The 24,830-nt window shown below is 38.3% G+C and overlaps 2 protein-coding genes across 4 annotated transcripts in view; one reads left to right on the top strand and one right to left on the bottom strand.

Annotated features, from left to right (window-relative positions):
* Positions 1 to 1,697, bottom strand: part of KBTBD3 (kelch repeat and BTB domain containing 3) — a 16,542-nt gene extending 14,845 nt beyond the window's left edge. Inside the window, exon 1 of the mRNA XM_048951252.1 lies at positions 1,589 to 1,697. The gene's annotated coding sequence lies outside the window, so the exon portion shown is untranslated. The remainder of the gene's footprint in view (positions 1 to 1,588) is intronic.
* On the top strand, positions 1,643 to 24,830 carry AASDHPPT (aminoadipate-semialdehyde dehydrogenase-phosphopantetheinyl transferase). Of its 3 annotated transcripts, none has more exons than XM_048951284.1 (6): positions 1,643 to 1,750; positions 2,842 to 3,067; positions 15,195 to 15,316; positions 15,766 to 15,927; positions 21,690 to 21,767; positions 23,846 to 24,830. In XM_048951284.1, the coding sequence occupies exons 2-6, from the start codon at positions 2,857 to 2,859 to the stop codon at positions 24,002 to 24,004; spliced, it is 732 nt and encodes a 243-aa protein (XP_048807241.1). In that variant the 5' UTR covers positions 1,643 to 1,750; positions 2,842 to 2,856; the 3' UTR covers positions 24,005 to 24,830. The 3 variants fall into 3 exon arrangements, with proteins under 3 accessions (XP_048807241.1, XP_048807222.1, XP_048807231.1); XM_048951265.1 differs by lacking the exon at positions 1,643 to 1,750 and adding an exon at positions 1,859 to 2,093; XM_048951274.1 differs by lacking the exon at positions 1,643 to 1,750 and adding an exon at positions 2,177 to 2,253.

Below are 24,830 nucleotides of genomic sequence, written 5' to 3'. Positions count from 1 at the left end.
TATGTAGAAAGCCCTGCATTTTTATAGTTTGTTATTGCTCTTTCTCCACGTTATCAACTTACTAAGATCTGTAACACTGACAGAATTCCAGGTTCCTGTCTGGAAAATGCAGTGCAACTCTGTCTTTTCATAAATAACTGAACTTCATTTTCTGTGAATACTCAATCATTTTCAGACAATCAAAAAGATGTATGTGACATTCTGAGACGTTTAGTTCGCAAAAGTGGCATTTATCAATAATATATATTGAGACAGATTGTTATAAAATGAAAAAGAGACATGGAGACTTTAAAGCTTTGAATTCTTTAGGAGTGAGTGAAAAAAAAAAAAAGCAGCATGAAAAGAAAAAAGCACAAAAAGAAACAGCATGGTACCAGCAGGAAGCGGTGAAATTGCACTGATTCCTGGAGGCAATCCCGAAGTGGAAGATTCCCTCTCTGCAAGCAGTGATCTTTGATTGCTATCCACTCACAACCACATCAATCCGTTAAGATTAAAAACATTTTCAGTTAAAAGAGTCAAACTTCTTGGGATTTATTCCAAAGCTGTATTCTTTTAGGTAAAGAAGTTCAAGAATTATAATTTTCCTTTTTGAAGAGAGAAAAAAAAAATTGCTGTGTTGTACTTCTAATTCTGGCAAATATGCAAATAAAACTGCAAATTCTGGAAGAGAAACCACTGTTTTTACTGTATTTTAGTCTCTAAATTTCTGCATGTGATTTAAAAAAGACTTTTTTTTTCAAAACATACATGCAATACTGAGCACACTAATAATCACAGCCTCTTTATAATCAAAATGCATCTTCATATAACTCATAATTACGTTACACAGCATGTAGTGCATCCCTAGCTTCAGTTTGCACTTACAGAGTCATAGAATGGCTTGGGTTCAAAGGGACCTCAGAGACCATCTAGTTCCACCCCCTGTTAATTATGTATAATTATGTGTAATCATAGAATCCTTAGAGTTGGAAGGCACCAATTTTTCAATAAACAAGCTAGTTAAAAGTACTGATTCGCTTATATCTCTGTAAGTAGAAAGCACAGCATGTCAGACTTGTTAATCAAACCTTATTTTTTTTTGGAACTGGGTAAAATGCCATTGCATTAGAGCTGTGACAAACCCTTAACTCAGTACTAGCAAGGCCCAGTTTTCTCCTCTGAGCGCACAGAACGCAGCAGTTGAAATGCAAGGGTCAGCTCCACGTCGGTACCACCGAGCAGCATCTCCCAGCGGCACCATTTGGAATTTGACGGACCGCAGCAGCCGCACGGCGCAAACTCCGGCACCGCAGTGCTGCCCCGCAGTGCCGCCCCGACCTCATAGCGCCCCGCCCGCGGGAGGCGGGAGCGACCTCAACGCTCTTCCGAGCATGCGCACCCGTCCGCGCATGCGCCCCGCGGCGTCTCCCTTCATTCTAAGGATGGACTGAAGCTCTCGCGGGTGGGGTGCTGGCAGCTGTTTTTCTTTCCTCGCAGCCCGACCGCTCGGCTTCGGGATGCGGAGGCCGTCAGCACTGCTGTCCCTCTGCGCCCGGTGAAGAGCCATTCCCCCGTTCGCGCTCCCCTCCGAACGGCGCGTACCCACCTGCAGCCAACACCAGCGGCGCTCCGACCAGTCTGGCCCACCCCCGCGCAGCAGCGACGCCAGCAGATTGGCTTCTTCCGGCGTCACTCTCCCGGCTCTTGTACTCGGAGTGGCTTCGCGGGCTGTCAGTCCTCATGAAAGCCCGCCCATCCCGCCGTGCGGGTGCGTCTCTGACGACACCGCGGGCGCAGCTCAGCCGCAAGGCACCGCCTTTCCTCTGATAGGCCGACACCTAGCGCATTCCGCTGTCACTCAGGCCCCGCCCTGACAGCGGATTGCCTGTCGCCGCTCCACAGCCTCCTGTCCTGCCCTCCTTCCCGCCCACCGGGTGGGCGGGTGCGGTTGTCCCGGCTGCGGGACTATGGGCGGCGTGCGCTGGGCTTTTCCCTGCGCCGCCTGGAGACCCCGTCGCGAGGAGTGGCTGCTGGCGGCGCGGCTGGTGCAGCCTGAGGAGAAGGAGCGCATCGGCCGCTTTGTCTATGCTCGCGATGCCAAAGCCGCCTTGGTACACACACGGGGGGGCGGGGGCGCGGTGGAGGAGCTGAGCGGCTCCCTCGGGGCCGCGCTGTGCAGCGTAACGGCCGTCCGGGCTGCGAGCGCGTCCTGGTGGCGTTACGGCGTGACGTGAGGGAGGAGGCAGAACCGGCTGACCCGTGAGGTTACTTGTGAGTGAGTGAGGGCGGAGTGTAGGAGAATAAAGCTGTTTCATTCTGAGACTTCCGCGTGATCCGTTTAGGATTTAAATCCTACGCAGCAATGCGCTACTCAAGGCTTTTTGCTGACGCGTCTGTAAGCAGTGACCCCGCGCTTTCAGCTGGTCAGCATTTCTTGTAGTGCCTGAGTCACTGGATGACTGTTCATAAAAGGAAGCTTTGGAGAGTTTTGCTGTGTATGAAGGATAATACAAAGAGTATTCATCAGTGCAGCGAAGTATCTGAAGTAAATAAGATAGAGAAGGACCGATTTTATGTCAGCCTTCAAGGCTTAGTCTCCTTTCTGCGTACCCTGTCAGGCGTTGTGCTGATAGTGATATGCATATTGCGTACCCAGCTCTGGTGAAAAGCTTTTGGTTTTTGGCTAAATTTACTTCGCGAAGGCTTTTTTAAAGGGGCAAACCTAAATGATCTGTCACAAAAGCTCGCTTTTGTTTGGCAATAATGAAAACGTACTTTTTTAGGCAGGTGATGTTTTAGCAGCTACAGTGATGTTACACATCACACAATAGTTCTGTCTGCTTTCATTTTATTTCATAGGCCGGTCGCCTGCTGATGCGGAAACTAATTGCAGAAAAGCTGTTCATACCTTGGAATGAAATACACTTGCAAAGGACGTCAAAAGGAAAACCTTTCCTGGCAAACAACATATTCAGTGTATGTTCAAATTACAACTTCAACGTCTCTCATCAAGGAGATTATGCAGTTCTTGCAGCTGAGCCTGAGCTTCAAGTTGGCATTGATATAATGAAGACTGATTTACCAGGTAATGCGTTGCTGTGACCAAAGCAGATTCTGTAATGTTTAAGTGCTGAAGACATCAAAGTTTCCCAAATAATCAATCTGTGTCCTAGCAATTTAGTGTTATCAGAAGTGTGTGTGCGCACATATTTGCTTTTTTTAAAAAAAAAAAAACTATTACACACTCTTTACTGTTTGCTTAAGGTTTCCTGTTACACCAAATGGGAATATATTTAGAAACCAGAACCCTGGAAGAATAATGTCATGAATCCTGTTGTGATGTTGACAGGATTGGCACCTGCAGATATTTTAATTGCAGGTTTGCTAACCATTGGGGAGGTAGAAACAAGGACAGCTTTCAGTGTTGGGGAGTGGGATCCAATTCTCTGAGACCTTAACAGCTTGTAGCTTTGAATATTTTTTCCCATTCATGTAAATGTGGACATTGTATGCATCAGCACTGGGCCCAGGAATGCAACAAACTGTCATGTTTGCTATGTCTGTACAGTAATCTTCAATGAGAGGGAATCATCAGAGTGTGTTAGAGGTATCCCTAGTATGGAGCTACATTCAAAAACATCTGCTATTGGTTTATTTACTTGGATGAAACTTTAAGCTAACATGACTCTTAGGAAACTAAAGGACCAAAAGCATAAATTGGAATGTATTTATTTAATACCAATTATAAATTGTTAGTAAAGGATATTTTTAAGTGCACTTTTATGAAGGTTGTTTTGTTCACAAATGCTCAGCGATGGAGAGAAGGGAGTATGCTGAGATTTAGGATATACTGATATTTTTCAGACTTTGAGAATCCTTGTCAAACAATTAACCAGTAACACAGCTGAGAAAATCTCTCTTTATAATCTTCAGTTTGTCCAGCACATCATGCTACAAAATATTTTAATGTAGTATGAAAAAAAATTAAAACCCTAACTTCATATCTTTCTGAATGCAGTATGCTTTTTTGTTTATTATTGTCAGCATTAAATTTTTGGAATGGTACATTTTGTGAATATGCACAGAAACTTTACTACTGTTCAAAGCAAAAATATCTGACTCAATTCTCTGTGTTTGCAGACTAACTCAAAAAATGATGGTCATCAGGTAATGCTGTTGCAGGAGTAGAAAGGCTCCAGAACCATGCTGGAGTGTGTGTCCCCACTATAGCCTGAGGAGGACCCCACACCAGTGCATCTGGACATTCCTGATAGAAACTGTTGGGTTTTGATAAGGCCACATTAGTGCATATGCATCTCTGAAGGGACTGGAATAATGCAGAGCCAAATACTGTGTTGTGCTTGAGCATACTGCTTTTATTGTGGCTTTTCCAGGCAAAACAAAATAAAGTGATGAACAGCGCAGCAAATTGCAGATGCTGAGTGTAGCCATTAACAAGTCCTGAAATTTGATGTACAGCAGGAGCATGCCATGGAGCAAGTAGGCACATTTGAAAGCAAGTCAGTCAGTGCTGTAGCCAGAAGCAGGAAGTAAAAGTTAAACATATGTTAAAACCGTTAATTCTGTCTAGCATTCTCCAATCAATTATGTTGTTACCTTGAGTCATTAGGCCCCAGATTGTGACTCAAAGACTGTGATGGCTGCAGCTGTGCCCTCACCCACCTACTCGCCTCCACCTCCCTCTCCTACTGGGATAGGGAAGACACTCAGAAGGTCTTTGAATACTGCATTCATTTCATACCTTCTTCAGTATCGAGAGAGGCTCCTGCCAGCATTTCCTAGTATTGCTGATGGCAGTGGTTCTGAAGTCCTGCAGTAGAGCAAATGGTTCTGCATTGTATTGAACAGCTGCAGTCAGCAGTTGTGAGGATTTGGGAACATCAGCTGCTGTGACAAAACAGTAGAGATCTGATACAGTCTTCAGTGTTTTTTCCTATAAAGAGAAAAATATTGGTTATTCTGTAGATGCTAGTAATTCCAAAGACTTCAGTGTTGAAATTAAATTGACATTTTTGTAATAAGGTCATGCTGAAAAATTATGTATCTGGATGGCCAGTCCAAAACAAGCTAGAAACATTTGAACAGGTTGCCCAAGGAGGTTGTGGATGCCCCATCCCTGCAGGCATTCAAAGCCAGGCTGGATGTGGCTCTGGGCAGCCTGGTCTGGTGGTTGGCAGCCCTGCACATAGCAGGGGGGTTGAAACTGGATGATCATTGTAGTCCTTTTCAACCCAGGCCATTCTGTGATTCTATGATTCCCATGAGATGCAGGCTGATGTGATTCCGAACATGCATACTTTCTAATGCTACTTTACCCATCGCAGTATTTTCACAGAGATCTAGGTATGTGTTAGCAGAAGATGGTGCTATTGGGAAAGTCATTGTATCCACAGTCTGAATTCATGATGACAAACTTTAACAGTGGAGTATGAAACACATCATTCCAAGGTTGCTGCTTTCATTTCCAGTTTCTGAAGTTCAGTAGTTAGCATGCTCTTCAGGAGTAATTCAGCAGTCAACATCTTGTATGGAGCACATATGTTCTATCTTATGGTAATGAAAAGAAGGAACTTATGTGCTTGTCATTCTATGCCAGAAGTGACTGTCAGGAGTGTGTCAGTGCCTGGCCTTGCGTTTTCCACATTGTGCAACTTTACATAAACGCTTGTGAATTAAGTTGAAAAATATCGTCCATCAGAATTTCATATAGGTTTTGTTTATGGCCATACAGTTTTCTTGCTGGAGTTATAATGCACATCTTTGGAAAAGATAATCTTATAGTAATGTGAATTTATTAGTAGTGTGTGGTGGGGAAGCAAGCCAGTGAATAAGCAACATTAAGGATGTAAGAATTTGTAATTGTAGTCTCTGTATTATGAACTAATGCTAGTAGTTTTTCTCACCTAAAATACTTTCTGAGAAAGTTCGTGGTAATTCTGAGAAGACAAGATCTGTTTTTATGCCATGCTGTGAATATAGGATACCTTTGACTTCACTGGTGGTGTTTTATCCTACAGTTCCACTGGATGGTGCTGTTGTCCTGCGGTTATAAAGCACGTATTTCTGAGCATAACGACTTGCATAGATAGGCTATAATCTCTGGAACAGCAACAAGGACAAAGAGTTCCGTATGTACAAAGTACATTGCAGTATTTTTTTTTAATATGCTTGCTTAAGGACAGAACACTCCATCCTGTGATGCTGTCCTACAGAATCTGGAGGTCTCCAATGTTGTTTCTTTATGTTCAACCAGTGAACAAAATATGTATTTTAAATACACAAATGAATATCATGCAGTTGCAAGTTTTGAAAAATATGCCCAGTAACTGTGTGCTGGTATATACACATAAAAATCAGTGCACGTAAACATCTTGTCTCCTCTTAATCTGTGCTATTTATTTCTGATTTATGATCAATACTGAAGGTGCCTCTTTCCGTATTACTTTTTCTGCATTATTGAAATCTGAAAAGTGAAACTACTTAGAAGGGCTGCACAAAAAGCTATTGCAGATAGAGACAGTTCTACACAAGTTCCATGGGTTTGCAACGTTTTATCAGGGTTTGTACTTTGTTCAGATATTGAAATAGATAATGTAGTGATAGCTGAAGAGGAAGATTTCCTGTTTTGGTATTGCAAATTGCAATTTCCTGAGGTGGTGAGTTTTTTTTATAATCCAGAAGGTTATTGTGGTAGGTTAAAACACAATTTAATTGACTAGCTGAAGAAGAAACACTAAGATGAAAGACTGTTTTTCTTCAGATTATTTTAATATGAATGCTTAAATTTTTGGGAAAATGCGTACTGTGTTATAAATTTGTTAGTGGAAGTAACTGGATGTCATTTGTATAGAGAGGTAACGCATGTGAAGTTATTTTAACCCTTTCAATAAAGAAAGGACTCTGTCAGAAATGTTGCAACAAGTGTTAACTTGTTTTGGGCCATGTTTGGGTAAGTCACGTTTGGAGAAACTTCTGAGCTTTTCTAATGCTTTTCTAATTTTTGCTTTCCAAAGTTTACAATAAGGATTTTTTGAAACAAGTATGAAGACAGATTTGAGTTTTTTTTGTCCATCTCGCCATACTTCATTTTCCTGTGAAGTTTTAACTGGTTTAGATTTTATTGTTTTGTTTTGTTTTGTTTTGTTTTTTTTTCTTATAGCAATCAGCATCTAATCTTTTGCTAGAATAGGTAATTGCCAAATTATTATCTAGCGATGTGACTGTAAATATATAGTTGCACTCTTTAGAGATGAAGAAATTAAACAAGGAATTTGGTTAAATGCTTTTTTTAAAAAAGATTGGTTAAGGATGTCAGAATTTATACATAAGGAAATACGTCAATTTTAGACTTACAACAGCACTGAAGTAACTAGCTCATCCTTATTGAACTAAAGTATCACAGTGGTCTGATCCCTTTTGATGAGTAAACAGGGAGGAATTTCTTTGTTCTTGGTCTGTTTGAAAATGGGGAAAAAACAGCCATTTTGAACATACATTTCAAACATAAAGAATGTTATGCAGCAATTTTATTTTTATTCTATTTTTATTCAAATTTCTAACACTGTTTTAACCTGGAATTACGTCATGTTTTGTAAAAACACTCCAGTAACTGATTAAGCACGTGCTTAAAAAATGTGCTGGTTTTTAGCTGTCAAATAGGCCAGGCAATCTTATAACTCTTGATAGTTGGCTTTATAAGTTTTATCTAATGTCTATTCTTACATGGTTTCTTTCACTGTTGTATAGCAGAAATTGATTCCCAAATTTAAAATAATGCTTACTTATTTTGAAGGAGGGAGAGGACGAAGGAGAACCATATGCACAGAAATGGGGATTTTCTAAGTGTGAAAAATTATTATACTCTTCATTAGGGAATGAACATTATAGAATGTTTATTCAATCTGCTTTGAGACTCTTATGCTAAGGCAGACTTCTATGTTGCATCTTACATTTTGCAATGAGAAGGTTTTGGTAATTCGGTGTTACAGCAGCGTAATGCTATGACTTGTCAGGAAAATGTGATTTTTATATCTGGGTGCCATTGTGCTAATAACGTGTTGAGGTTTTTGTTGTGTGGTTGTTGGGTTGTTTTTTGTTTTTTGTTGTTTTTTTAATCAAAACTCAATTGAAACATTATAGAATCATAGAATGGTCTGGGTTGAAAAGGACCACAATGATCATCCAGTTTTGGTCCCCTTGCTATGTGCAGGGCTGCCAACCACCAGACCAGGCTGCCCAGAGCCACATCCAGCCTGGCCTTGAATGCCTCCAGGAATGGGGCATCCACAGCCTCCTTGGGCAACCTGTTCCAGTGCATCACCACCCTTTTCTGTGTGCATTCATGGGTGCGTTCACCACCCAACTTCCTCCTGTCATGTTCTTAAATGTCTGACCTTTAAAGAGGTATAAGCATGTTTCACTTATTGCTTGATGTTTTCAGATCTGTAGTTGTGTTCTCAACCATACTACCTTGATAAAAGACAGCTCGTTTTTGGGGTTTATTTAGGTTTGGGGATTTTGGGTTTAATTTTGTCGTGATGCATCATAATCTCAGTGTTGAAAGGAATTGGAGTTCCTGCCATTCTGACAAAACATGATTATTGTTTTAGCTGGTCGATACCTTCAGTAAAGAAAAGCTGGTTATTATACCTTTTTCCATGGGTAATTTACATTTTTTGCTGGGATGCTGGGGCTATTTCAAGCTCAATTCGATGTGGCTGTGTAAGCTCTTATAAGCTCTTTTAAACAGATAAAGGGTACAACCATTAATGTAGACAAAAAAGGGTATTTATTTTGTTATTGATTATTGTCTTAATTGCTTTACGTTATAGCTACGAATAAATACATATTATTAAATGAATTTGGAATTTCAGAAGCATCTTTATTAATAAGATCCTGTTTATTTTAACCACTTGAATTTTCTCTACTCTAGAAGCAAATTGAAAGCAGGCAGCATATATCTGTTGCAGTCCATAAACAACCTGTCTCTGAATTGAAGTGGAATCAGATGTGATGTATCCAGATAAATAAAATTTTACTTTTTTTGTCTAGGTCACAGCCATATCAAAATTGCTATTGCTCCTGTGCAGTTCTGGGGGTAGAGCTGTGTAATCAATTACAATTCCTGGTTGTCTTTTGTTGACTGTCAGGATAGCTTGCTAGAAGTTTAATCACTGCTGGGTCCAAGAGTTACTGCAGTTGAACCCATGGCAGTTTTGCTAATGTTACAAGGACTTGGGTGGGAGGAAAATAATACACGCAATCAAATTATGTTGATTCTTTCTCCTGTTTCCATTTTTACAGTTTGGGAAAGGTTGAGTGATTCAAAAGAGGCAACCTCAATTTTTTGGCATTTTAAGGCTGGTGCTGCATTTCTGAGGTATGCCAAGATAAAAGATGATGTCACTGGTTGAAAAACAAGACTATATACTATATCTATATCTATCTATCTATCTATATATACTATAATTATATATAGTAAATAAATATATAATATAAATAAATATATATATATAATATAGTATATATATTATATACTATATACTATATCTATCTATATAAAATATCTCACTGTGAGAATCACCAGATAATGACAGGAAGGTAGAGAGATCACAGAATGCCAATCCAGTTTCCAATGAACACTAAAGCTGTGTGAGCTAATAGATTTAAAAACCATGCCCTGTTAATTTTGTGTCTGGTTATTCTAAATTAATCATTTATCTAGATAATTATTTGTCTTCTGTTCTCAGTTTCTAAATATCTGTATAAGGTTAAGATTGTATTAACAAACATCTTGGGTATTTGTTGCAGAGGGAATGTTTTCTCTGTATCATTTTACTTTGGTTTCCTTCAGAGATCACATTGCTGGGGTAGGAACGGACCTCAAGAGGTTGAGTCCTGTCCTACACCAAAGGATTGGCAGCTGAAGAGCCTGAACACTTGCTTGTTCTATACAGTTCATTAGCTTGCAGGATTTATAGCTACATTGTGTTTTACACTAAGCAGATTGATCCGTTGATACTTCACTTGCTCATTTTACTAGCCGGTACGTTTCTCATTCTCACTAGGCCCACTTGCTCTCTGAAAATGAATTTAAATGTACTGATTAGGTATTAGTTCCTGATCCCTGGGGGTTGGACTCGGTGTTCTCTGGTGGTCCGTTCCATCCCCTACAATTGTGTGATCACTGACCTGTTTTTTTCATGCAGTTCAAGGCAGGTAGGATTCTGTTTTTATTCTTTTTTTCTAGAGATTGGCTGGTCAGTAAGCTAATAATAGTAGTTTTAGCTTTCAATTTTAATTGGTTTGGCTATAGAACACAATATAAGCTAGTTTGTATCTGACCAAAGCAATTTGATTTTGACTGTAGAAGTGTTTAACAACTGTACTGAGGACATTTGGCCATTTGCTCCCCTCTGTATTCTTGAGAAGGCATGTCATGGTTTTACTAACATCGGGTATGGCAGGAGAGTTACTGGGCTTGCTAAGTGAACATTGTATTACCAAGATCTTTCAGGACTGACCTTGTGTTTGTGGAAGTGTAAACTTAAACCAGTCTAAAGATTTCTGTATTGGTAAATGCTGCTGTCTGTAGGACTATTAGTAGCATGCTCTGTATAGATCTCAATTTTATGGCTTTATATTTTCCTGCAAAGGCAACTTGCTTCATTTCATTTTTAACAGGTTGAAAAATGGAGAAAAATAGCCCTGTATTTATTTAATATTTCTGAAACCTTTTCTCAAACCGGACTTAATGCTTTGTTCTCTCTCCTACATCTTTTTAAAATTAATCATTTATATGTTATCTGAATTTTTACTGTGTAACAGGGAGGATGCAAAGCAGATTTTTGGCCAGTTGTCATTTAAGTCGAATAATTCTATATAATATATTTACATATTTCAATATAGTTTGTGCAAAAAAACCCCCAAACAAACAAAAAAAACCATATATAGATGTACACAACCATTTTCCAGATTTGATACTGGAATATTCCAGTATCACTTAGTACTTTCTTCTCACTCTTTTTGAAATTGTCACGGTATCAGATTTTTTAATGCAATACAGTACTTTACTTTTTTTTTTTTTTAATATATTGGAGACAGATTCTGAACTATTAGTCAGATTATACTTCTAAGGATGTAATATTCTTTAAAGTTTACTAGCAGAGGATAAAAGAATCATTGCATCATTAACATTGGAAAAGATGTCTTAAGATCATCAAGTTCCCTCTCCCCAGCAGGACATGGGAGAAAAACAAGATTTAAAAGGATGTGGGTCAAGGTAAGGGTGGGCAGATCACTCACCAATCACTGTCATGAACAAAATAGAGTTGGCACGAGGGAGACTAACATAATTTATTGCCTATTAATAATAGTGTAATAATAATGTACGATGGTGAGAAAGAAAATAATAGAGAACTCCTGTCTTCTGACCCTTCTGAGTTTCAGCTTCACTCCAACTCTTCTACCTCTTCCCCAGTCCTGAGCAGTGCAGGCATATGACTCTTGTGAGGCCCTGTCTGAAGTACTGTGTCCAGGTCTGGAGACCCCAGTACAAGAAAGACAGAGAGCTGTTGGAGAGCGTCCAAAGGAGAGCCACAAAGATCACTGGAGGGCTGGAGCACCTCGCCTACAAAGACAGGCTGAGGGAGCTGGTTTGTTCAGCCTGGAGAAAAGAAGGCTGTGGGGTGACCTCACTGCAGCCTTTCAGTACATAAAGGGAGCCTACAAACAGGAGGGGAATCAACTCTTTGAAAGGGTTGATAACTGCAGGACGAGGGGAAATGGTTTTAAGTTGAGGGAGGGAAGATTTAGGTTGGATGTCAGAGGGAAGTTCTTTACTATGAGAGTGGTGAGGTGCTGGAACAGGCTACCCAGAGAGGTTGTGGACGCCCCATCCCTGGAGGTGTTCAAGGCCGGATTGGATGGGGCCCTGGGCAGCCTGGTCTGGTGTTAAATGTGGAGGTTGGTGGCTCTGCATGTAGCAGGGGGATTGGAAATTCATGATCCTTGAGGTCCCTTCCAACCCTGGCCATTCTGTGGTCTCTAACACTTTGTCTCCTACCTTCCTCCTCACACTAATCCTCTGCTCTGGATGGGTTCCCTCCATGGGATACAGTCATTTAGGAGCTGCTACAGTGTGGCCCTTACCATGGACTGCTGTTCTTCAAGATCTGCTCCAATATGGGTCCTTTCCATGGAGTGTGGCCTTTCTGGAAGATATTAGTCCAGCTTGGATATTTCATGAGGCACAGTTCCTGCCAGAAAACCTGCTCTGCTGTGAGCTGGAGTTTCTGCTAGAAGCCTGCACTGCAGTGGGGTCTTCTACTGGCTTCAGTGTGTATGTCTACTGTGATGTGATCTTCTGTGGCCTGCAGTGGGACAGCCTGCACCTCCACAGGCCTCCTCAGGAGAAAGGGCTGCAGGGGAATCTCAGCTCTGGTGCTTGGAGTGCCTCATGCTCTCCTTCCGCACTGACCCTGCAGAGCTGCTTCTCTCATTTCTTACTCCTCTCTCCCAGCTATTGCACAGTGGGCTTTCTGTTTGTTTTTATCCTTTAAATATGTTGTTGCATGGGTGGAATCTCCCTCAGGACTCTGCTTGACAGGTCCCTGGATAATATAAGGCCCTGTTTTCAACAGAAGGTTGGACCAGATGGTTTCTAGAGGTCCTTTCCAATCTGAAATTTCCTATGATTCTGTGAATCTCTTTTCCTTTGATACTCAAACAAATATGGAGAAACAGACTAAGCAGTTGTAGTACTGCTAGTGGGTTCTTGAGCCACAAGGCCTGTGATCTGATCCATTCCTCAGAGCAAAATTATTGCACTGTATTAAAAAGGAAACTGGAGGGGAGGGCAGTTCAGTAGAAAACAGTGCCTGAGTTTTTCAGTGGGGGGAGGTGCCAGCTTACCATGTAAATTTGAACATGACTGTCCAGCATCTTAACAGAGAAGTGTAGTTGCACTGCTGAAGAAACGGCCAAAAAGGAATGAGGACTGGAAAGGAAGTGTGAATGGGTATGGTATACATCTTAGGTACTGAACAGTTTAGTATAATGTGCATACATCATGTTGAGTGATACAGTTTGTGAGGCAGAACAGCTTTAACAATGCAGGAAACCTCTAGATTCTGAAAGTGCTGTCTGCTGGTGTTAACAACCATGTGTTGTTGAGAGCAGGAGGAGGGAGTTCTTGAATTTTTCGTAATTTGAATGATCTGAAGAAGATGCTGTCCTTTTCTTAAATACTTGCAAAAAGGAAGAGGAGAAATTAGAGTTTGGAGTGTTTTTTAGTGCAGTCATCTGATCACTGAAAAAAAAAGTCCGTTTAAACTCAGCAAATTAAAGACCTTTCTCCAAATTGAAGTATTGTTTAGTTTATTCATTGTTTCAGGGAAGTTGGAGCGTCTCACAGATGTGTGCCTTGGTCATCCGCCATCCTTGACGTTGTGGTTGCTTTTCTTTCTTTTTTTCTCCTGAAAAGAATGTTATTTCTGTCCTGACATGGATCATTCCTTTAGCTAACTACAGCAACTGCCATCATAATTTCTATGTTGAGAAGTTTTTTCACTGCAGTCTATAAAGAAAATTGAAGGCATCTCTAAAATATCAATGCCATGATATATGTACAGTATGTCAGGTTCCATTTTGCAGTATGATCTGGAAAGGAAATAGTCAGGAAACCTGGGTCTTTCCTTTAGTGTGACTCCAAATATTGCTGCAGCCAATATCTGTTTTTATATAGTGCTTATGTACGTGTAGAAGACAACCACTTTATTAAAGAGGTTTAATAATCATTGCACACTGGGCTTGCCCATCTAACCCATGCATCAGCTGATTGTTTATGAGGATTGTGTTGGGGTTTGTATCAAAGGTCTGACTTAAGTTCAGGAAGACGATATCCACTGCTCTCATCATTCTAATCATGTTCTTATAGAAGCTTATCTAGTTGATCAAGCATAACTTCCCCCTGATAAATCCATGCTCATTCATGACTACTGCTGATGATTTTCTTCCTATTCCTGTGCCTGGAAATTGGTTTACAGGATGAGCTGTTTCTGTCAGCTGTTCCCAGGGTCAGAGGTGAGGCTGATTGGCCTGCAGTTCCCCAAGCCCTCTTTCTTGTCCATTTGAAGATGGGAGCGATGTTTGCTTTTCTCCACTTTCAGATACATCTCCCAGTTGCTACAATCCCTCTGGAGTAATTGAGAGTGGCCTTGCAGTGAGGGAGGTGAGATTAGTTTGCATTAAACACGACTAGTATTTTCCCCTTAACAAGAATATTGCGTAAGATACAAAAAAATATTGTCTCAGTATGTGGAATTTTCTCTATCCAGATTTTGGTTATCCCAACTAAAGAAAATAGATTGCTTTGTGCCACTGTCTGCTTAGCCAGCTGTAAGCCCTGTGGGACAAATAGCATGGTATTAATCAAACAGGTTGTGGGTGGTTAGTGAAGTGTGTAATGATGTCCATAGCTTCCAGTGCATTGTAGAAATGCCACTGACCAATATAACCACACAATCTGTAGTGTCTCTTGCAAAATACATTAGGACTACAGGGAAAAAGTGGTGTAGTTCCTGAAAAGCTGTGACAGCAGCACACAGCTGTGCTCATTTTTGTGGAGGCTAAAATTTAATCCGACAATTTAAGGCTTCTTTTTTTTTTTCTTTTGTCTGTATGATAAATTTGAGGGTCTGTATTTCTGCATGTGCATTAAAGTGTTTGTTTCATATCCCACTGTCTGACAACAGAAGGCAGAATAGCCTCATGAATTCTGACAAGCAGCATGCTGTTTTATAAAATGTTTTATAAAATGTAACTAGATCAAGCAGTCAAATACCAAAGATTGCATATACTACTCTTTATAGCTGGATATAATTTTTTAATGCGTATGTAATCTCCACTGGTCAAATGCTGTCTGAAAATATGGAATGTATTTGACTCTCATATCAGATTTTGTTATATAATAATTCTGCCATAGGAATGTTTTTTTTTTTTTATACTATGTTCTGAACTGTCAGCAGCATCTGCTTACTGCTTTGAAGCTATGTGAATTCCAATCGCAGAGCAGCGGGTGTTCATATTTGTTTTCTTATGAGTGAGCTTTTCTTCAGAGCAGTAAAATAATTCATGTGCTTACCTTTGCTGCTCTATTAAAATTCCTGTAAATATTTGTTTCCAATCCATAGGTAGTAGCTCAATTCCAAATTTCTTTCGTATCATGAAACGACAGTTTACTGAGACAGAGTGGCATGTAATCAAGTCTATGAATAATGAGTGGATGCAGCTGGATATGTTTCATCGACACTGGGTAATACATTTATTTCCTATTTAAAGACTACAATACTACAACTTGTAAATTGTTTAGGATGTTCTTTTATTCTTTAAATTATGAGAAAACCATATACTTTCATAGTTTAAGAACATATAGAGATTATCTATTTAACGTCGGACTATCTGCAAGAACCATAATATAGTTGATGTTTCTAGAGGGATTTATAACTAGTTTTAAACATGTACTGAGAACAAGCTAAATGATTCATATCTAGATGTTCATTTTTACACAGTGAGAAAAGTAATAACAATGATGGTAACTTTTTTCTCTTGGTAACTGTGCCAGTCTACTGTCATATTAACAGGTATAAGCCCTTAATTTATTTGACCTACAATGTCTGCTTATAAATAATGTTTATAGAGAAGGTAAATTGAAACAACCAGTAAGAACAGTGAATATTCTGATAATGGTGCTCTGTCTTTTAGGCCCTAAAAGAAAGCTTCTTAAAGGCTATTGGAGTTGGGATTGGTTTTAACTTGCAAAGAATTGAATTTAATGTGTCCCCATTGCAAATGGAAATAGGGAAGGTGTATAATGAGACCCAGATGCTGTTGGATGGAGAAAAAGAGGAAGAATGGACTTTTGAGGTATGAAATCTTCAAACTATTTTTTTTAATTGCATTGCACTTTTTTTCTTAATTGTAACTTCATACTTTTGTTCTATATAACTGCACTGAACAGATATAGATTAAAATGTAGGGTATAAATCTCTGGCATGTAAAAACATTTTTGTTGATCACAAAATCCTCCTACAAAGTACATCCATTAGAATGGCTTTTTATTTTTTCTGTTCCTGGAGTATTGTTCTGGCACTCGAGGATATTCATCCCTGGCCATGCAGGAAGTTCAGTGAAGTGTATTCAGACCTCACTTGTGAAAAGTGTAAAAAAAAAAAAAAAATTGAAATTCTTCCAAACCAGGATATTCTGTGATTCTGTGATCAGTTGGCTGAGAATGAGACTGGTGATAACTAATGTCATTAGTTAGCATTTATGTTAAACGCTTGACATGTGTCTTCATCTTTTTGGTTGAGCTTTTGTTGTTGTTTGGTTGTTTTGTTTTTTTTCCATTCACCTGCCTGAATGAATAAGAAGCACTGTGGTTACGTAGATTTGAATTTTAGAGGTACTCACTGGTTGCTGTGTGTTGGAATGGGCAGATATTACAAACAATTGCCTTTACTAAGTTGGAACATTCTTTTGGAGCTCAGTCTTCTGAGTGTCGGGTTTTGTCTTTGTTAACATGTTTGGGCTTTTTTTTACTTGTTGTTTTTTTTTTTTTTTTCCCTCCTTGAAAATTATTGAGACTTAACAGTGAAGCATCTATGGGAGTGACCAGTGGCCATCTAATGTGTTTTGAAGGACAGGGAGAGAAAGAGCTGATACTATCATCTCACAATATTTAATTAGCTAAAAAAAAATCACGGGTGCTCCAAAAACACTTTCAATCTATCACTGAAAGGAAAAATGGAGAGGACAATGTGGCTTTAAAGTTGTCTAGAAAGGGATTTCTGTTCCCGTTTGTCCCAGTCTCCATCTTCTGTTAGATTGTGCAGCATGTTGGTGGCTGGCTGGAAGTTCAAAGATTATATACTTTGCACCTCTATTGAGAAAATATTCCATTTGAGTAATCAGCCTGCAGTGTGTGTGAAACATTACATTTTGCAAGTATCTGCATTGTTGGACATGACTGCTGTGGTAGAGCTTGTGTGAATGACCAGTATGTGGTGTATGCTCGTTTTACATAGCATACGCAGTGCACGTATGGTGTGCATATAGTGAATAAAAAAATAAAATATGGCATAAGTTAACTTGTACCACTAACATTTAACCTGTTCAGGGTTCATTCCTTTCAGCATCTGTAGTCGCATTTGGGTTTCTGCTGTTTTAAAATCCACCCACACTAAATCAATTCTTATACTAATATTGCCATGGTCTTTAGGATTTGAGCATGTCATGAAATCCTATGGTGGGAGTTACAGTCTGGCAAGAAATATCTTAGGAAGGATTGTGGCACATCTTGCAGTATGACTGTTTTCTGTGTTAATGCTAACTGTACCGTTATCACAGAAGCATTTATCTCTTTTGATGAACATCTGAAGCTCCAAATTTTGATCATGCTGGTGGTTGATTGAATAAAATAGCTTGGAGGTGATGATATAGATGGCTGCCTGTAGTACTTACATGTTTTATAATTTTATTTTTTTCTTTATAACTCAGTGATACTGCTAGAAGCTTAATTTAATTTTTGTCTGAGAAATACCTCCGCTTCCATGCTTGCCCACTGCTTCCCAAGAGCACAGCCTTCTAACTATGCAGACTATATTATCTCAAAGACAAAATTTATTATCAGGTTTCATTTAAAATACTAGTTCTGCTGGGTATCATTTCATTTAAACATCTACATTAATTAAAAGGAGAAAAAAAAAAAAAAAAAAGTTTTTCAGTTGTCTGTCTCCAGACTAAAATTAAGAATCTCTGTAGTTTTAAAAGAATCTTGTGAGAACACAAAATGTTGTCCCCATTTTCTTACTTACAGAATTCTTAGTTTCGTTTGATCATTTGGCCTTGAGCCAAACTCTTAAAATAACTTTGGTAACTGCAGGCAGTAATTTTGAGAAATCTGGGGGAGTCATTCAGGAGAAATCACTGAGAATTACCTTTAAGACTCCTATTATTGATACAGAGTTTTCCTTGTGTTCTCTTTTGTGCTGAATTTACCTGAGAGGACTTTTTCTGTCAGATAGAAAGTTCAGTTTTACTTCACAGGTCTGTATGGTAGGAGATGGTCAAAGAGAGAGCAAGGCTCCAGTTATCTCATAGTTTGGATTCTCTTCCTTTGAGTTTTAAAGAGAATCTAGCTTACCAACAGTAGCAGATAGGTTGTTTGTTTGTTTGTTTGTTTGTTTGTTTTAAAGAAAAAAGTAAAAAGTTTATTTCTCAACTTAAGGTATACAAAAATACTCTGAAATCTCCTTTAGAGAATACAGTATCAACTTAAAAGCAACTTAAAAGCATAAAGACTTGAAAAAAATTTACTGCCTCTTCATTTGCAAGCCAAAAAACGAGTCAGTAGAAATAGTAGTGAATCACATTAGGGGAACATTCATTTTAATTTTCCTCACATTGTAGGTAGAATTTTCTGTGAACATATTTTTTTTCTATTTCATTGTAAACGCTAAATATATGTTGTATAGTTGCCTTTTTGCTTCCTTTTTACCTAAGGGATTAGTTTTGTACTTTTTCCTTCTGCCATTCCTCATGTATTTTTGAGCTTGGGTAGGAAGCAGTAGCTCAGGAACATCTTGTTAATGATAAATTGACTTAGTTTTAGGTGTTTGTTTCATATAGTTCTCTAGAGATTATTTCTCACATTCCCTTTAACTATTTTGGAGGTAATAGGACGAAAAATACAATAAAACTTCATTCAAAAGCGTAAATTGAGTTTCAACATTTATCTTACTATGTGTGCTAAATAAGTAGATCCCTCTGAAAGTAATGCCTCCTATTTATTTCTGTGGAAACTACAACAGATACAAAGGGGCAATAACACTAATTGATATAGAAATTTCCCAGCTATAAAACACTGATTTTCAACACAGTCACCACCATTACCTCTGCATTTTCACCAGTGATGAACAGGAGCACCACCCACTGCTTCACTGCGCAGACATCCACTGTTTGGTCTCCACAAATGGTCAGCAAACACTGATGAATGTCAGTGGGTGCCATTTTTTCCACGTGGAGGAATTCAGTTCTGCTATTTTCTTCATACGCGCTTCCATGCCAGATGCCATTCCGTCAGACTGCCTCTGCTGCCATCTGTCACACAGCAGCAGCATGAAATATTGATGAAATATTGGTGGGAAGGTTGGACCTCTACTGCCGTACCACCACCACCCGCCTCTGATGTTGTGGGCCAACACAATTTGCTGCTTTCAGAGCAGCCCTCATATGATTTGTTTGCAGTGGGCAGTGCACGTGTCTTTTTTCAGAGAGACAGAAAAAAAAAAGATAATTTCTCTAGTAAAAATTAAAATGTAAAAATTAGAAATTTAGTAAAAATTAAAACGCAGTAATCCACTGAGGTGTGGTACAATATTGTGTCAGAGTGTTAATTTAAGATGAAGACATACATTTTGATTTTTACTTTTTTATATAATTTTATCAATGAGTTTCATATAATCCATTTGCTTCTTTTGAAGAAAAATAAACTTACAGCATAAAGTACTAGTTAATTTTAATGTAGGTGAAGGAAGTTGTCAATGATAATTCTGTCAGGTTTTATAGTTCAGAGAGGGAATTGCATGTATATAATATCTATCTGCAGCAGACCTGCTACAGTTATATATATGGAAAAGAAATCCTAATGATGAATCTTAATGACGTGTATTTGTGACTTTTTCTCACTTTCATACAGTTAATTGGGAAGAGTGGTCAGATAGCAGTTTCTGGAGTCTTTATTAGATAACTCTTTTTTTTGTTCCCTACCTCAGTTTTCATATAATCAGTACACAGGGAGCATCCATTCACCCTAAACTTCAGTCAGGGTTTGAGAATCACCTGGCATCACTGCTGCTACACAAATGATTGATTGGATGTTTTGATAGCAAATACTTGCTTTGTTTGCCTGCATGCAAACACATTACTTCCAAAGTGAGATTACCTGGATTAATTTGAAGCATATTTAGTAATGGTTGTTAGCATGCAATAGTAATGGAGTCTTTCTCCCTCGATAAGAGGAGGTTGTTATGTTTTATTTTGAGGAAGAAATAGGAATTAAAGCTTGTTTCCAAGACTAGCTAATCCAACTGAATTCAGACAGCAATCAGTTCTGCTGCCTGCAAAGGTGCAGTTTACTCATAAATTATCTGTTTTAGTGAATCCAGACTGATCTGAATCCCAGACACGTCATTCTGATGAGCCTTTGAAATGAGGTAATTATAAGTCTCATTGTGCCTTTAGTTGGTTCAGAGAAAAACAAATTTTGATCTATTACATATTCTCTGTTTTATAGACAGGAATCTTCACAAAACCAGAGGAATTTCTGTAATGTTTTTGTTTCCAGTGCTGCTTCTGTTTTTGTTTAGTCATTCATTTTCATGTAAGAAGTTGGATTTAATTGATAAGATTGTGTACAGATATCTCCAGATGAATATGAAACAGATTGATATGCTGTTTTTAAGCATCTCTGTGCTGCATTAACTCCACGCTGTAAGGGTTTTGCTGGCCATTAGCAGGAGCCAGGAAAGATTTTCTTTTTGTAATTATACGGTGTGTTAGTATTTCCCAGAGAAGTGGAAATAGGAGGTTCGGTTGTACCTCCCAGGAGGGTATCCACACAAATACCTGATTTTCAGGTTAATGGTAGCATCTAGATTGTTTTGTTTTGTTTTTACATTAAATTCTTCCTATTCTTGGTTTCCATTTTAGAAAGTTTGTGCAGATACGGTATGGAAATCTTTTGATAAAGAAGCAAGGAAAATGTTTTCCCCTTTATTAAAAACAAAACAAAAACAGGATTATGACTTGACTATAAAATCAACATTCAGAAACCATACATAACAGCAGTTTCTGTTGAAATGAATTGCCTATGATGAATTCTTAGGTGTTCATGGGGTGTGTGGAACTTTAAAATAAAACTGTTAAATATAAATTATATTAAAATATTATTAATAGTATCAATAATAATATTAAAATACTATAATTAAGTAATTATAAATTATACATATGCATATATATGCATAAACTAAAGATATAAACTAAATATATAAACTAAAATATTTATATTAAAATATATTTTTGTGGAAAACTGTATTTTCACAAAGCAGTTTTCAGACCACTGTGTCAGCAGTTTGAAGTTGTGGACTTGCATGATGCCCACAGCCAAGAGCAGGAAGGTCATTGCTTTAAGTTTACACCTATGTTCTTGGTCTTTAGGATGTTCTCCAGAGAAAGCTCATAGTTCATCTCATTTGGAAACATAGAGTTAAAATAGATTATATGGCTTGTGACTTAGAAAGGTACGATACCAGAAGACTTAGGTCACAGACTGGTGTATAAATGTCTGAAAATAGGTGAGATGGTGCCCATCAACAGTAACCAGTTCATCTCTGCTAACTGTAGCTGCATCCTTGAGCTCTCCAGCAAACTTTCTAAGAAGGTCTGTTGCTTTTTCTGAATGTCACTATTCTAAAGTAAATGCTTTGGTATTTAAATATAAATTTGGTATTTAAATTCAAAATTTAAATGCTTTGGTATTGTTCTAGCCATGTTTTAACTGTGTATGTAGTCTGCTGGAAACAGAGTGAAGAAAAAATTTTTACATTGCTGTTTTTCATCTTTACTAGGAAACACGGTTAGATGACTATCATCACGTTGCAGTGGCTCTTGGGAAACAGGAGGGATTTGGACAGCAACATACTGATGTAAGAAATCACAAAGTGTTATCAGGACTTGGTATCTTGGTAACTAGTTACTTGAACATAAGCTTAGCATGATGCTTTAGATAAAATAAGACCTCATCTCAGATGTAGGGCCAAGGAGAAGAAAGCTTGTCTTAACTGCAGTATTAGTCAGATTGTTGGAGGACTGTTACGTTTAGTCTATTTGTGCCTATTTGAGAAACAGGCTAGAAGGGAGAAATGGTTTCAGAAGACAGCAGCTGATGATGTTAAATCTACAATGTATGTGCTACAGCATTCACTGTGTTTATTCAAGAGATGATTCAGTGATTTCTATTACAGCCTGCTAGACTCAAGTTGGAAAGGTGGATTTAGTAGATGCAAAAGGATACTGAAACTAATCTGAACTACTGAACTGTTGCACCAGCTCCCATTGTAATGGGAGACCGTCACTGCACATATCCAACAGCAGATCCAGTTCTCAAAAACCATTAGGACAGTTCTTGAGACAAGCAATAACAACCAACAGATTGGAAGAACAGCAGCATTAATCTTCATTCTGCATGGTCTCTTTATGGAGTGAGGCAGCAAAGCTACTTAAAAGCTTTTTGGGAGTTTCTTTATAATTTAGCAAAGACTTGGGCCATTAAAATGGCAGCAGAAGTCAAATTGGAAGCAGATTGAGAAATCATAGCCAAAATAGCCAGAGAATCAGCAAAAGGAAAGGGTGACAAATAACCAGGTTTGTCTGTGACATTTCAGTTGCTCACAAGAAAGTGGATCTGTTGTTATCCATTATGTAGCTACAAAGACTGTAGCAGGAGCTACCAAAAATACCTGCTAATGGATGAAAGTGGTTATAAAATCTATGTCTGTGTTCCTTGATAGCACAGTGAGGCAGATCTTTTAGCTTGTGTTGGTTAGATTCAAAACACAGATAGAAACTACATTTTAGGATATACTCTGTCACATGTTATTTAGGAAAATGCATGCATTCTGTTTGACAGTATGTTTATCATGCAAGCATACTACAGAATCCAGGATTAGTTGCTGACTGTTGCTATCGCTGTCAGGCACCTTAGAATTGTTACAAAAGGAACAGATGTGGTATATATTGGGAGTTATGATGCAAAGTATTTGAATCAAAAAAGTCTCTAAGGCATACTTGCTCACTAACTAAATTTATAAAGACCTAAATTTCATTAGCACGGTCCACTGAAAATAGGAAATAATGAGTAGCACAAGTGGCATTCTCTGACTCCTTGCTATGATAATGAAGTAAGAATTTCTATACATTTGTGTTCCCTTTTCAGGATGCTTTTTAACAGTAATATGGAAGAAATAAATTTGGCCTTATTTTCTATGGAAACGGTTAAAAGGGATTCAGTCTGTTGTTAAGTATGCTGAGTGGAGAGGGTGTTCTTCATCTTTGTTTAGAGAGATTGAACATGTAGACAGTATTTAGAAGAACAGCTTACAGCCTCTATCAGATCATGCAACTGTACTTTTATCCCTCCTGGAATTACACTTGCAGGTAGCACACAGCAGGCTATACAGCAAGAAAACAAGCCTATTTTTCTTTGGGATGCATTTTAACTAATGCAGAAACTGTGACACACTCATCTCCAATATCTGAGTTTGCATTTAATCTGGATTTAACTATGGGAATCATGGCTTGATTGGTAATGCTTTTGTCCCTGTGAGTTTCTGTGAGGAGACTGAGTGCACGCAGAGGAGTATGAGTAGACATTCCTCCATTGGAGTAAATCCTGATGCTACCATCTCAAATAATCACGTGTGATGTAGAATGTAATAGTTTGTTTTTTGTTTTTTTCTGAGCAGTCATTCTGTGGTGTTTATAGGATTCTTTGTCCCTAGCATTCTCAGTTTTCTGAACTGAATCAAAGCAGAACTTCTTCTGCGCACCCTGTTACATGCTTCTGTTAGTCGATATATAGCCTAAATTAGCAACAGTGACACTGGTTTTAACTGGGATCTTTTTTCTTCAGAAAGCAATGTGTAGTTTTAACTTTTCAGGATAAGTTGCAGGAAGAAAATGGAGATTTCCTGATTCATGAAAAATTAATATCTGTTTTCCTTAGGTATCTTCCATGCAGCCTCATCAACCACAGTTTACATTACTGACTTTCGAAGATTTAGTTGCACCTGGAATTCCAATTACATCTGAGGATTCTGCATATTGGGATAATTTTTGTTCTAAACAAGAGAGTCCAATGAAACACAGTTCAGATTCAAGATGAGAATGCTTAGAAAGAAAGGATCGTAAGAATACATGTAAATATGTAAATAAAACTGTTCTCTCTTATTTTATGTATTTTCCTTTAAGTCTGGTGTTCACCTTTTCAAACTTGACATTTTTCTGTCAGTATTTAAGAAGATGGCGTGCTTCCTCACTGAAGGAATTCTGAGTGAAAAGTCTAAGCTGACCACATGGATTTTTGATTCTCCATGCCTTTCGCCTCATACTTTAGTAATTACCCTTAGCAGTAACAGGAAGCAGTGCTTCAATAATGTTGTCAGTCAGTCAGCAAGAGCTTAACAAGTGGAAGTGTTTCTGTGTTTTATTTCTGCTGGACTTATATTATTTAATGTCAACTCTTATCTTAAAAAAAATCACAATTTTATACTGCACTGAAGTGAATAAAGGCAGAGGAATTGGTAAAAGTCCTATTGCTGCTACTGCATGGCACAAGTGTTGTACAAGATTGGAGGTTTAGTTGTGTAAAAACAAACTGAAAAAGTGTGAGTTGTGCTCTTGGAACTAAACCTGCATAAAATTATTTTGAGGTGGAAACTTAGCATAAAAGTATTGCATATCCTTGTCACTTAAAACCTTAATTAAAGCTTTTTGTATCTAATAGAAGTTTTGATGTTTTTACTTCCTTTTTGTGTTTTGTTGTTTTTTTGTTTGTTTTTTACATTGACTAATAGGTGTTTGCCATACAGTGGTTATATTTCCCAGGCTTGTACTTACAGGTTCACAACCCTAGAAACTAAGTCCTGTGGAGAAAACAATACAAAAAATTGCTTGTTTTTCTTCCTTTTTTTTTTTTTTTTTTTTTTTTT

Source organism: Lagopus muta, chromosome 1 (assembly GCF_023343835.1).
Source record: "Lagopus muta isolate bLagMut1 chromosome 1, bLagMut1 primary, whole genome shotgun sequence".
Classification (NCBI taxonomy): Eukaryota; Metazoa; Chordata; class Aves; order Galliformes; family Phasianidae; genus Lagopus; species Lagopus muta.
This window is presented reverse-complemented; position numbering and strand designations above follow the sequence as displayed.

What these genes read in the sequence shown, in the direction of transcription:
- AASDHPPT (XM_048951265.1), top strand. Translation starts at nt 1,950, where the DNA reads ATGGGCGGCGTGCGCTGGGCTTTTCCCTGCGCCGCCTGGAGACCCCGT. An exon ending in AATGAAGACTGATTTACCAG is followed by an intron (nt 3,068 to 15,194) that starts GTAATGCGTTGC and finishes TCCAATCCATAG; the next exon opens with GTAGTAGCTCAATTCCAAAT. An exon ending in AGGAAGAATGGACTTTTGAG is followed by an intron (nt 15,928 to 21,689) that starts GTATGAAATCTT and finishes CATCTTTACTAG; the next exon opens with GAAACACGGTTAGATGACTA.